We start from the raw sequence: 13,558 nt of genomic DNA on the forward strand, positions 1-13,558 counted from the left end.
TTATGTGTGTGGTGGTCTCTATCTTCCCCTCCTCTATCCCACTATTTCTCCTCCTTTCCTCCTTTATCCCACTATTTCTCCTCCTTTCTTACTCAGTCTTCATTAGGCCCTGCCGGAAAAAAATGTTAAGCCTTAAACTTCTATGTCTTTTTATTATTATTATAAGTCGCTTTGGATAAAGCATCTGCCAAATATAATGTAATGTTATGTAATCTTGGCAGCGAAAAAAAAACAGGTGCGCCACTGACTGAAACGATCCTAGGCAACAGTCAATCGCCAGACGCCCATACTGTACCTTATCTTGGCCGCACAGATGTACCAGTGATTCTGAAAATCATTTATACTGTTAAAACTCGGAATCTTTCCAGATGATTTTCTTACTTTGTCTTTTCCATCAGTCAGCATTAACATTTCTGTTAATAAATGTATTCATTCAACCATAATAACATATTAAATGACTAAACTGACTTTCTATATTATTTTATTAAATATTTTGTTTCTTTCTATTTATGTGTTTTAAGTGCTAATTCATGTTTTTTATGCATTTACAACTTTATTAATGGTTATAAATTACTCCTTTATAAACTATTTATCAACCCTTGGTAAAGGAGCCTTATTTTAAAGTGGTATCTGTCTTTCTGTCTTGGAATGAAGGCTACATTCACACTGCAGGTAAAAGTGGCCCAAATCAGATATGTTTCATCATATTTAACACTAATGTTTTATCTGTGTGCCGGTGTGAACAGCAAAACACCTTTTTTTGTTTTGATTCTGTTTTGTGGTACTGAAATCAGATGCATTTTACGCAAAGAGATTCACTCAGGGCAAAAGGAAAAGGATGACAGTAGTGAGGGAGGTGTTTAGCAGTGGAACAGGGATGTAACAGACCTACATATAGTTAAATATAAATAAATACAGATTGATGATGTCTCTGTGCAAACAAAATTGGACGGTGCATATCCAAAACTATTCATGTTTGAAGTTTGTGTTTGAGGAAATCAAGGTTATTACTATAAAGAAGTGCCTGTGGCTGAATAATGTGGCCTCATTCTCAGTGAGAAGAAGTCCAGCCAGCTGTCAGCCACATGAAGTCCTTGATGATGATGCTCCTGGGATGCTGGTACGAAGAAACAGAAACTTTATGTCAAGCATTGCTCTTCTGCTCACACCAATCAGTCCAGATCAGTCGAAAATTCTGTTTTTATTACCGAATGCACAGATGTAATAAAGAAAGATGCCGGAGAGAATAAAGAAAGAAAAGTTTATTTTATTCCAATATTATGACTCGATTCTGAAAGGTACTGTTATTTCCAGAACGACCACATCCACTATATTGTGATGCAGCAGCAGAAACACTGTTATCTGGAATGTACAATTGAGTGAAAAAGACAAATAGATAAGAATAAAATTAAACACAACTCCAACAAGCTAATTCTTGGCACAATGTACTGTTATCATTTGCATACATATATATACTGGCGATAGTATAAATATATATATACCTTTAAAATCGCTTTTTTTTTTTTTTTTTTTTTTTTCCAACAGAAGGTCTGTCTGAAAAAATAATGCTCCTCCAGGACTACTCAACTACCGAAATCAAAGTGCTAAAAACCCTGTGGTTGCAACTGAGCTGCGAATACATCTACGGTCGTGAAGAAACATCTGACAAATAGTTCAACATGCTCTTATGCGTTTGAGAGGGTTACAATAAAACACATAAGAAATGAATGTTAAATATTCCCCAGGGAGATCAAACACTTATTTCCCAAGATCAAGAGCTAACAGGCACAATCTGCAGCAGAGTGACCATGTTCATTAACAGTGCTTTTTCACCGCGTGTCCTCGTCTCCCGGACTGCCAGTGCTACCTCATGGTACTCTGTGACAAATATAGTAGAAATCATCTCCTCGAAAGATAATACTAGCTCTTGAGAAACGGAGCGCGCTTCGCGAGGCTCGTTACACGGCGGAGATCTGCGGGAGCGGATGAATTAAACCAAACCTCCCTCATCTTCACCTGTGAAGCTCTTTTTTTGAAGTGAAAATGAAAGGTACAGCCCTAGAATAGCAGTCCATGATATGACAGTTCATTTGTGTTTCTATCACCTCTTCCCTAACACAAAAAGAACTGCAGTAATACTGGATTATACGAAATTAGAAGATTTCTTTAGTGCTGTACGACTCTTTTTAGCTTTGGTTTTAGTATTGGGGTATTTTTTCTGTTGCAGTCATTTCATTAACATGTTTTACTGAGTTTTGTAGAGCAGTGATGTGGAATTTATACAAAGTAAACCCTGTTATGAAACTATTAACTTTTAAATATTCAATCAGACAGCAAAATGCTATAAATTCTGTAACCAGTTGCATACTTTTTTTTGCATGATTTCCTACTTTTGGGAGCTATCCCCTTGCTCTTGAGAAAGTCTAAAATTATTGAAAGTTGGCTACTGATACCTGCTGCTTTGGTGCTGAATAGGCAATCATTTAACCCTCCTGTTATGTTCTGGGTCAAACTGACCCGTTTTAAAGTTTGAAAATCTTAGAAAAATAGAGACTGCTAGACTGCTAGAGCTAGACTGCTCCAGCTCTAGCTGTTTGTGAAATTGAGAATTGTTGATATTTTGTGTTTTTAGGCTTTTAGGCTGGTATTTTTGGAACTGTTACCCTATTTTATATGTTAGGCTAGAAGAATTAGCCAGCATTCTTTATAAACTTACTGCAGGGCTGAGATTGTGCAGATTTGTATGATTAGTTTAAACAGAATTTGCATAGTAAATGTTTTAATTAAGCAATAATACACTTGAGGTTTATGCTATAACCTGTAACATTAGAGCAGTGCCAGTATCACAGGTTATAGCACAAACCTCAAGTGTATTATTGCGATTATACTACAGTCTAATTATTGCTGTTTGTTGAAAGATTTTTGAGTTAAACAGGACGAGAAAATCTGTATCTGGATTATATTCTGATACAACTTTACGAAATGCATTTACACCTGGTCATTTCATGTGACTAGTGTCTTTAGATTGTATTCTGATCCAGATTTACCAAATGCATTTAAACCTGGTCATTTCATGTAAAAGGTATCTGGATTGTACTCTGATCTAATTTTACCAAACACATTCAAATGAATCTGGTGGTCAAATGCACCTTAAAACTGGAATCTGATTGCTGTGTGGAAGGAATATGCAAATTCACGCAGTGTGTCACAATTATTAGTTTTTCATTTGTTGAATTTGAATTTGAAGCAGTTTACACTGCTATAACGTGGCTACAAAAGAAGTGGTATGAATGATCAGATTTGTACCTTTGGATGAGTTTACACTTCGACTAATCCAGATATATTCCTGATAATCCTGGTTGAGTGACCAAGTCTAAACAAGGTTTTCCAGACCCAACCTATCAGTGAAAAGCAGACATGGAGGAGGCGGGGCTTATGCTATACCCATACCTATATTTTAATGATTGGGCTTTGTTTAACATTTTTTTTAATTGTTAAGGTTGTGAGTTTAAGGATTCTGTTTATTACATTTGATTTATTATTGCATAAATAATTATGTATCAACAGGATCATGTTTTATATGAAATTAAATGATGATTTCAAGCTGTACAGCACACATTTTTTATTTTTCAAATTACTGTAATATCTCTGTAATATTTATATAGAACTGTCATATAATAGTCTGTAATACTTGTGTTATTGTAGCAATTATCTGAAGGTACTTTACAATAATTGTAATCCTTATATGATTAATAAAATGCTGTAGAAATTAAAATAGCATTATGACTTGTACAATATATAAATATGATCTCAATCATTTTTGCAGACCTCAATATTGCCCATGGTGTTCATCTAGCAAAGAAAGCCCATGAGCTGGTATGTCTTCTCTGTATAAAAACAGTGTTTGATTTTTATGCTTTATTTTGTTGGGGATTTAAAAAAAAATATAGTCAGATTCTATTGTCTGATTTTTTAAACACTAGAATGCTATTATATTATCAATTCATCAGTTAAAATTGACCTAAACTGGCAATAATATCAATAGTAGTTGTTGCAGTATTACTGTAGTTCTTTTCACACCAGGGTTTCAACAGTATTTTCATATTAAGGCATCTACCGCCATGTTCCATCGCATACAGTAAACAGTAAACCGTAACCTCAGCAGTGTAGAAATGATCTGAGGGAAGATCCAGCTAAACAGACATCGTGTACAGTAAGTAGATCGTCGTGTCGTGTAGAGTTCTGGCGCTCATGTTTCACACTCCACGCTAGCCCTTGGACCTTTGGGCTCGATACTGTGATGCATTTGTATTTGTGTTTGTAAGAGTCAGCGTTTTTACAGCGTTTATTTGTAGTTTAGTTGTTTATTAGATCATATTTATTGCTTGCTTATGTTTTCATCTGACTCTTTTATTCTTTTCTTTTCTTTTCTTTTTTTCTTCTCTTTTTTTCTTCGCTGATTCTAGACATTTTTCAGTCTAAAAGTGTATCATGTCATGTTGTGGACTGAACACAAACTGAACACATTTTTAGGTACAAATTTTAGGCAAAATTTCAGCGGAAACAGTTTGTTCTGGATTGTTCCTGTTATCACAGTCAGCCATCGTCATGGTAAGGTCTGTAGGTGACTGTCTACAGTGGCCAATCACATTGAGGCCTTTCTCAACTGTGCAGTTACGCCTCCACTCCACTAGGGGCAGACTGAAGGTTGACTGTCAGGATAGTGATTGATTCTACTTCCTTCCTTTCTTCCTTACTTCCTTACTTCCTGCTTCCGTCGTTCTCTCTGCAGAGGCTCGGGCGGCCTCTCGGAGGCAGGTTGGTCTCTCACACGGTCACTTCCGTCTTGCTGTTGGTGACGAAGTACGGCTGCGTGGGCAGGTAGTGGTGGCTGCGGGCAGTGTGGAGCTGGTTCATCTGACCCACCGGGCAGGGCTTCTTTGGGCCGTAGGTTTTGCGCCGGCCCATGGTCTCTGTGCCGTCCCAGCCCTTCAGCATGCCTGGGGCGGCTATGGTGTTGGAGCTGTAGGCCACGTGGTGCTGCACGTGAGGCTTGGGGGGCTTGGGTTTCTGTCCGTTCTGCTTGGGGCAGGGGATTTCGGTCACGTAGGTGGCGGTGGGCTCCACATGCTCCATCCTCATGGTGTGCAGGGGCAGGGTGCCTTTCGCCGCCAGTTCCGTCAAGTGGTGGTGCTGCTTGTTGTAAAAGTCGCCATTGGCTTTCGCTGCTAGCAGCAACACATACACACACACACACACACACACACACACACACACACACACACACACAGAAAATAAGAAGAATTAATGAGGCGATTAGAAATTAAATTAAATTGCAAAAAATGAGGAGCAATTTGTCTTACTTGGTCATTCTTTAAAGGACCGTCTGGCTTGTACAAAATTAGGCATGCATCTTAATAACAAAGCACCTCAGTCTTAATGTCACTTGCATACTTGAGAGGTTCGCTGCGCTTCCAGGCCTTATTGCTATATTGTTATATTTGCTGTCAGTAACAGGTGACGTGACCTGTTCATTAGGGCTGATTCAATCTATTTCACATTAGTCATACACCAGTGACTAATTGAAGCCTGCTCTCCTGACCAGCACCAAATTCATGGAATGAAGCCCCTCTGAACATCGCATTCTTCGGGTTCTTCCAGTGGAAATGCTCATTGATCTATGAGTCTGCTCTCTGTGCACAACACAACAGCATTGTCAGCCTTCCAGGGCTAACATGGCCACCCCAGAGGGCTCTAATGTTCTCACTGGCATTTGTTTATCAAATGTCTTCTTCTGACCTTTAATCTGTCATGCAGTTTATTCCGAGGCGGCGCCCGCATCTAGTTGGGCGCTCCCACCGTGCCCCTCGCTCCGGAACACTAATGGGACATTTCGCTCGTTTGTAAAAGTCCTCAATTAGCCGCCGAGCGCAGACGAGGGGGTTTCAAACGAGCTCCTTTTGCTCTTTTTAGCACCTCTTCAACGCGACTACAAGAGTTCTCAATTAAGCACAATTGGGGCCGCATTGATATTCAGCGCACCAAGCTAGTGTTATCACTACAGCAAGCTTAGTTTAACTACATTGATCTACTCATCAATCTCGGCCCAGCGTGAGTCGTACCTGTCGCCCACAGTTACAAGATGTGTCCTTTCTCCAGGTGATGCACGTTCACCACAAAATTTTATATACACACGTTATATATATCGCCGTAGCCGCGAGCTGTGGGCGTCCCCGGTGCGACTTTCTCCCTCGGTGCTCGACGGTTGGCTGCTTTAACGTCCTTGAAGAAAAACTTTTCACGCATGCTGAGTTCGGTGTGCGCTGCGATGATAAATCTTATTTATCGCTCGTCTGTCCGGTGGGAGGTGAACGAGACGTTGTTTGCGGCGTTCTTTCTCCCCCCCCAACGGACGCCCGACTGTGCACAGCGACTCACTGAGCCGTCGCACCAGTCAATTTCACTGCTCAATAGCACATGCTCCGCTCACCCGTAAAAAGGCCGAATCCTTGATTTGGAGACAAATGGCCCCAGATGGAGTTCAAATATCTATTAGATCCCTGTTCTGTTAGTCCACACATTGAGTTAGTGTCAGCTCCGCTCCGGGCAGCTCTGTTTCTAAACACAGGGAAGACCTGTGCGATTGATTTACAGAAGAACACATACAGTATAGTTGTGCTCCCTTAGCTTAAGGTTTTTCTGTGCATGCTTGTACTGTATAGGCATGTATGAATGTTGTATGAAAGTTTCCCAAAAAGATTCTTAGCAAAAAGATGATTCTTAGATGGTCGAGCTAGCTTCACCCTGAGCACTCTCTCTCTCTCTGTAACCTATGTTAAGATATTCCTAATGCTAAGATGCGTTTATCTGAGTGCTACTGAGCTCTGCTAAAGCATGAGTAGACTGATAAATCAATCACTGTGCTGATGATCAGTTATTTATCTCACTGTTATTGAGATCTACTAAAGCAGGAGTAGACTAAAAAATCATTGTGCTGATGATCAGTTATTAATCTCAGTGTTACTGAGCTCTACTAAAGCATGAGTAGACTGATACATCACCGTGCTGATGATCAGTTATTTATCTCAGTGTTACTGAGCTCTTCTAAAGCACTCCTTAGTAGTGGACACGTTCATGAATGATAAAGTGTTCTGTCTGCAGGATCTGCAGGAATTGTGTAATGTTTCAACATGGACCAGAACCTCATAGCTGGTTTCCACCAACGTGTTGTGGAAGGAAACTTGTTTTAATAGTAAACAGAGGCCCTAGACAGTATCTTATTAAGTATACAGCTCTGGAAAAAAGAGACCACTTAAAACAATGAGTTTCTTTGATTTTACCAAATTAAAAACCTTTAGAATATAATCAAGAGGAAGATGAATGATTCACAAATCAATCATCAAATCAAGCTGAACTTCTTGAATTTTTTTTTGCACCAGGAGTGACAAAGTTATCCAAAAGCAGTGTGTAAAACTGGTGGAGGAGAACATGCCAAGATGCATGAAAACTGTGATTAAAAACCAGGTTTATTCCACCAAATATTGATTTCTGACTCTTAAAACAGATATGAATAGAATAGAATATGAACTTGTGTTCTTTGCATATACATATAAAAAGCTAAAAATCAGAGAAACTGATTCAGAAAGTGAAGTGAGTGGTCTTCTAATTTTCCAGAGCTATATATTTCTAACCAAGCACTCAATGTGTGTACTAGTATGTGTGTGGACAGAGAAATGCTAAATGCCTGCACACCCTTTGGAAGAGGAAAGTGGAAAATTCATGTTGCCTTGCCGTGAGCACAAGTCAAATACGTATCGAATATGAAACACGTGGCTTTAGAGGGTTATGAACTCAGTTGTGGACTGAACATGGATAGGACAATTAACAGCCTTTATACCTATGTGCTTTAAATCTATTTTTGATAAGAGGAAAATGGGCAAACCAAGCCCAGTCTGGGCATCCATTAGTGACTAGTGTGTTCTGTATAGAAGGCCACTTGTTTTCTCTTGGATGCAGAGACATGAGAAGTAATTGGCCTGATTTGTCTCCATAAAGGAGAGATAGGCTATCCAAATATCTCAGAGGTGAATTTCCTGCTGCATTTTCCTTTACTGGTCAGCCCCGCTTCTCCATGTCCAGGAGAAATCCAATAGTGTGACCTTAGAGATGCATTGGAGAGACCGGGAAGATAACTATCGATTGGTAGAACTGTGGCTTATCAGCTCCCGGACAGCGACTTCGGCTCCTTTGGGAATTTTCTGGGGGAAGGCAATTAAATCAAAAAGAAAAGAAATAACAGTGACTCTAGGGAGTCCGTTTTTCCTCTTTTCAATGATCTCTCAGCGTGTCACTCGTGATGAGGGGAAATTAGGCCGTGGGGCTGGCCTTGTGGACCAGAGAAGGAGGAGGAAGAAACACACCAGCAGCCAATGGATTGAATACATTTCATGCTTGAGTGATGCTCTTTTCCATTGGGCTTAGGCCAGCCGGTGAATGAGATGTTTCAGTAGAGGAGGAGGAGACAATAGCGCTGCTGAGCACCACAGTGCTGAAAGAAGAATAGCAAAGAATTCTTGGAATTAAGTTCGGCTTATGTTGGCTGTAATTACACATTTTTAATTGTTTTGAAATGATGTAATCATTTGATTGAACTTATTGTTGAGTGTATGAATGACCGTGTCAGTTTTCTTTATTTGGTAAAGAATTAATAAGAAAAAAAAGAATGAGATGGCTTTATAATAAAGCAAAAGCAAAAGAGAATCCAAACGGTCTCTCCTTTTTTTCAATACAAAAAAGATTTGTATACATTTTTATAATTATCACAGTACGGTCCATATTCAGAAACTAATCAGAAAAATCAGCCTTTAGATTTAGTCTAAAGAGAGAATATAAATATGAAATTTTGTGCTTACCCACAGCCTTTAATGAGGCATATTTGTTGAGCTCTTTTGCAGGCTGCTGTTGCTCGTACATGGGCGCCAGCTGGCTGAGGGCAGGGTATGGGTGTGGCTGACTCATGTTGTGCATCTGGGCCGCCTCTAAGATTAAGAAGAAGAAGAAGAATGAGAAGGTTAGAGAGACCTGTGTCATTCCAATAAATCATAGACAGTCAGAAAGAAAATGTTAAAACCAACATTTAAAAAAAAAATACAGCAGCATGTATGGTTCTGTGATCTTAAACAAATCTAAAACAAATCCACAACTAACCAACTTAAAATGCACAAACTGAGAGTATTGCTATAGCCTGCACAGTTCTCCAGCCTAAACAGCATAACAATTTTTTTGTGATCTGTGAAAGACCAGAAAAGACCAGTGAAACATTATAGCCCACAAATTTCACATAACTGGAAGTCTTTTACAGAGAAGAAGAATGGCTGAAACTCTACTAAACAATGAATAGAAGAAAAAAAAACAACTCTGACCCATCAAGTCATAGACTTCATAATATATAGCCAGAATAAACTTTACTAGCCATCATAATTTTAACATTAATTTTATTAGTTTGTGTTCCAGTAGATCATCTGTGAGATCACAGAGCAGATGGACCAGCCTTGACTTCAGTCTTCCCCACAGACATCAGTAAGACTATCACCCTGTCGCTGGTTCTCTGGATGTCCTTTCTTGGGGCACTTTTAAAGGTATTAACCACTTCAAATCAAATCAAATTTATTTGATAGCTCTTTTTTACAACTAATGCTGTCACAAAGCAGCTTTACAGAAACATGATCACATGACAAAGAATCAGGCAAAACATTAAACATAATAAATACAGAATACAGAACCCCCAGTGAGCGTGGAGGCAAGGAAAAACTCCCCCAGAGCTAAAAGAGGAGGAAGAAACCACTGGTCAAACAGCTTTTAAATTAATTTTGAAAAGTCTTTTATACATCCACATAGGTCTTGTATATTCAGGAGTATAGCAGCACCACTATATGAAGCAGTTAGAATTCTTTATATTGGGAACCGTCCACAAAACCTACCTGAGGTATTGGAGATGTTCTGACTCTGGACTAGAATCACAATTAGAATCTTTTCAAATTCACTTTTGAGAATTTTTGAGAACTATCCCCTTGCTGCCATCCCAGCCAACACGGCCAACAAAGAAAAGCTCAATGTCATCCCCTTTACTTTAAGTGAGTGGTGTTAATATTATGTTTCTCTGGTGGAAGGAATGACGAGGAGAGTGGACACACACGTAAATAAACTTTAATAACAACAGGAAACAAACAATAAACCAAACAGGAACTTGGAGAACAAACTGAATTACAAACAGAACAAAAACCCAAAGGAGAGGCGCATAACACGCACAAGAACCGACAAACTAACACTGAAGACAAAGGAGCTTAAATACACACAGGGCAAGGAAGGGACATTATGACTGATCTGTGTTTGCCTGAATGATTTGCCCCAGTTAGAAAAAGTTTCTTCTCTAGACATTCTTTTATTTTTTCATCTCCTCATGTTTACAGTGTCACCATGGGGACTTTATTACTTCAGACTCTGAGGTCACAAAGGCCGCAACAAACGTAGCTAATGGCCATTTGGGAGAAACATCTCAGAAAAGTCCAGTTAACGAACAGATATCCTTTTTTTATATATATAATTTTATATCAAATTTTTCCCTTTTTCTCCCCAATTTAGCACAGCCAATTACCCAACCCACTCATTAGGACTCCCCTTATCACTAGTGATGCCCCAACACACCAGAAGGATGAAGACTAACACACGCTTCCTCTGATACATGTGAAATCAGCCACCGCTTCTTTTGAAGCTGCTGCTGATGCAGCATTGCTGAGTAGCATCACAGCGCATTCAGAGGAAAGCGCAGCGACTCGGTTCCGATACATCAGCTCACAGACGCCCTGTGCTGCAGACATCACCCTAGGAGTGATGTGGGGAGAGAGCGCCATCTACCCACCCGGAGGGAGCAGGGCCAATTTTGCTCCCTCTGAGCGCCGGCAGCTTGATGGCAAAGCTGCATAAGCAGGGGTTTGAACCTGTGACCTCCCGCTCATAGTGGCAGAGCTTTAGAGCGCTGGACCACTTGGTACCCGAACAAACAGATATACTTTTATCAGTGTTTGCATTGCTGAACAAATCAACGGTGCTGAACAGTGGTCCAGATGGAGCTGCTGGTTGTATGCCTGATCTGTAGGCCGACTACAGAGGTTCCACTGTACAGGTATCACTGTAGCAGCTCCTCGCCCGTATCCGCCGTGTGACAGACAAAGACACAGACTAGAATGAAGGAATGATGCGAGCGTGCGGCTCCATTGATCTCCTCCTTGCCTCGCTCCGCTTGGTGGAGATGGATTGTCAGCGGTGAATGACAATCAAAGCGGTGTAACCTGCCTGGCGTAGCTGTCAGCGAGCAGCTCCTGTTGTGACTAATTAATCACTTAGCCTTGCTGCAGGGTTGCTGACACACATCGGCACAGAGCGCCACGCAATGAGTCACACATATATAGTCTCACACACACACACACACACACACTCACACACTCAGACACACCAGTCTACGTGCTGAATCCTCGCTGTAACGCTGTCGACTGCAGAGAGTTTCATACAGTAAACAAAGCCAGCCAGCCTGGACGGATGGATTTTCCGAGGAAGTCGTCATCATAAATCGATGGCCGCTCCTGTCTTTCTCCCGAGCACTTTATTCTCCACGTGTCTCATCGCGGCTTCATTAATCACAGAAGCAATTTAACCTGAACCTGGACATCTCCCAGATAGATCGCGAGGATATTAAAAAATCATTCGCCAAAAACGGCAGATTTACCACCTTCATATTAAACCTCTGTCTTGCTGGCTCGTTTTTTTCCTGACAGGGCAAGCCACACAATTAAGGCCTGAAGAAATGACTATTTTGGTCCCATCAATCAATTTTGTATTACTTTTTTTGTTTTAGATTTTTTTTACAGGACTGCATCAAAGACATCTTCGCAAAACGCAATCACAAAAATGTGAAAGTTCAGCAAAAACAAGATAATTCCATTTTGTTTTCTCAATTCAGTTCTACACTTCTACAGAATTTGACAAAAGTTGTGAATTGAAAGCTTCAGCAAAAGTTTTACTAGAACTTCCTAAGTTCTGCAACTGTACTCCTACCTCAACCAATCATGAGCTTCCACCTGCAGACATGTGTAAAGTACTACAGATCCAGATTTAAGATTAAAATACAAGTAGTCTATCAAAAAAGTGACTTGAGTAGAAGTTGAGGTGTTCTTTAAGCATCATACTTAAGTTTTCTACTTAAGTATTGCAAGTAGTTTATTCAAAAATGTTATACTCAAGTACTAAAAGTAAAAGTACAAGTACTGCAGTGTGTAGTTATTAGAGAAAGAAGTCAAAAGTTCTGTGACTGGCTGACAACACACACACGTACGCACACACGCGCACATACACACATGTGCGTGCTCAGCAGAGAGAACATAGATTATCATTGGCGGTTCCTGAGCCCCTAAAAAAAACAGCGACGCCCCTGGTAAGAAGTAACTAAGCAGCAGGTAAAAAATGTATCAAAGTATTAAACTCAGTGAAAAAGTGTAGTGAAGTAAAAGTAGAAGTAGGTAAAAAAAAATACTCCAGTAAAGTACAGATACTGCATTTTACTACTACTAGTGAAGTAGTTCTACTTTGTTACTATACATCTCTGTACATGCCTGCTTTGCTGCTTACAGACGCTTACATTTCCCTCCATTTTTTCCCTCCGTCCTCCTCACCACCACCACTTCAGTTCTGCCTAGTTGCCCATAGAATTGGCTCTACCCCTTGCCTCCTACGTAAGGGAGGATCTGCGAATGCCTAGATTAATAGTTCTAAGTGCTTTTTAAAGCCCTTCTGAGACTCATCTGCATCTAAAATCCTCTTTCTGAAGGTCTTAGAGAACTCTCTGCATCTGGCCATAGAGATCCACATGTTTGAACAATCAAGAGCAAACCTAACCAATGTCTGAGGTTTAAATAAGACAGACTCCTCCAAAGTCCTCTTTCACCATGTTAACCATGCTAATCATCTACAGTTAATGTACTAAAATTGATTATAAATACAGCTTTGGAAAAAATTAAGAAACCACTTCAGTTTCTGAATCAGTTTCTCTGATTGTGCTATTTATAGGTATATGTTTGAGTAAAATAAATATTGTTGTTTTATTCTATAAACTACAGACAACATTTCTCCTATATTCCAAATAAAAATATTGTCATTTAGAGCATTTACTTGCAGAAAATGAGAAATGGCTGAAATAACAAATAAGATGCAGAGCTTTCAGACCTCAAATAATGCAAAGAAAACTATTTCATATTCATAAAGTAAAAGAAATCAATATTTAGTGGAATAACCCTGGTTTTTAATCCCAGTTTTCATGCGTCTTGGCATTTTCTCCTCCATCGGTCTTACACACTGCTTTTGGATAACTTTATGCCACTACTGGTGCAAAAATTCAAGCAATTCAGTTTGGTTTGATGGCTTGTGATCATCCATCTTCCTCTTGATTATATTCCAGAGTTTTTTCAATTTGGTAAAATCAACAAAAAAGATCTCTTATTTTTTCCAG

At 39.7% G+C, this 13,558-nt stretch overlaps 1 protein-coding gene across 2 annotated transcripts in view; it reads right to left on the reverse strand.

Moving 5' to 3' along the window:
* Positions 1–1,251: 1,251 nt before the first annotated feature.
* The window catches only part of shisa9a (shisa family member 9a), a 71,055-nt gene continuing 58,748 nt past the window's right edge, over positions 1,252–13,558 (reverse strand). Inside the window, exons 4-5 of one of the 2 annotated variants that reach the window (XM_049464884.1) lie at positions 8,913–9,038; positions 1,252–5,228 (exon numbers count right to left, since the gene is read on the reverse strand). In XM_049464884.1, the coding sequence (XP_049320841.1) occupies positions 4,828–5,228; positions 8,913–9,038 (527 nt within the window). In that variant the 3' untranslated portion in view covers positions 1,252–4,827. The remainder of the gene's footprint in view (positions 5,229–8,912; positions 9,039–13,558) is intronic. The other variant, XM_049464885.1, reaches the window with a different exon arrangement.

This window comes from Astyanax mexicanus, chromosome 15, assembly GCF_023375975.1.
Source record: "Astyanax mexicanus isolate ESR-SI-001 chromosome 15, AstMex3_surface, whole genome shotgun sequence".
Classification (NCBI taxonomy): domain Eukaryota; kingdom Metazoa; phylum Chordata; class Actinopteri; order Characiformes; family Acestrorhamphidae; genus Astyanax; species Astyanax mexicanus.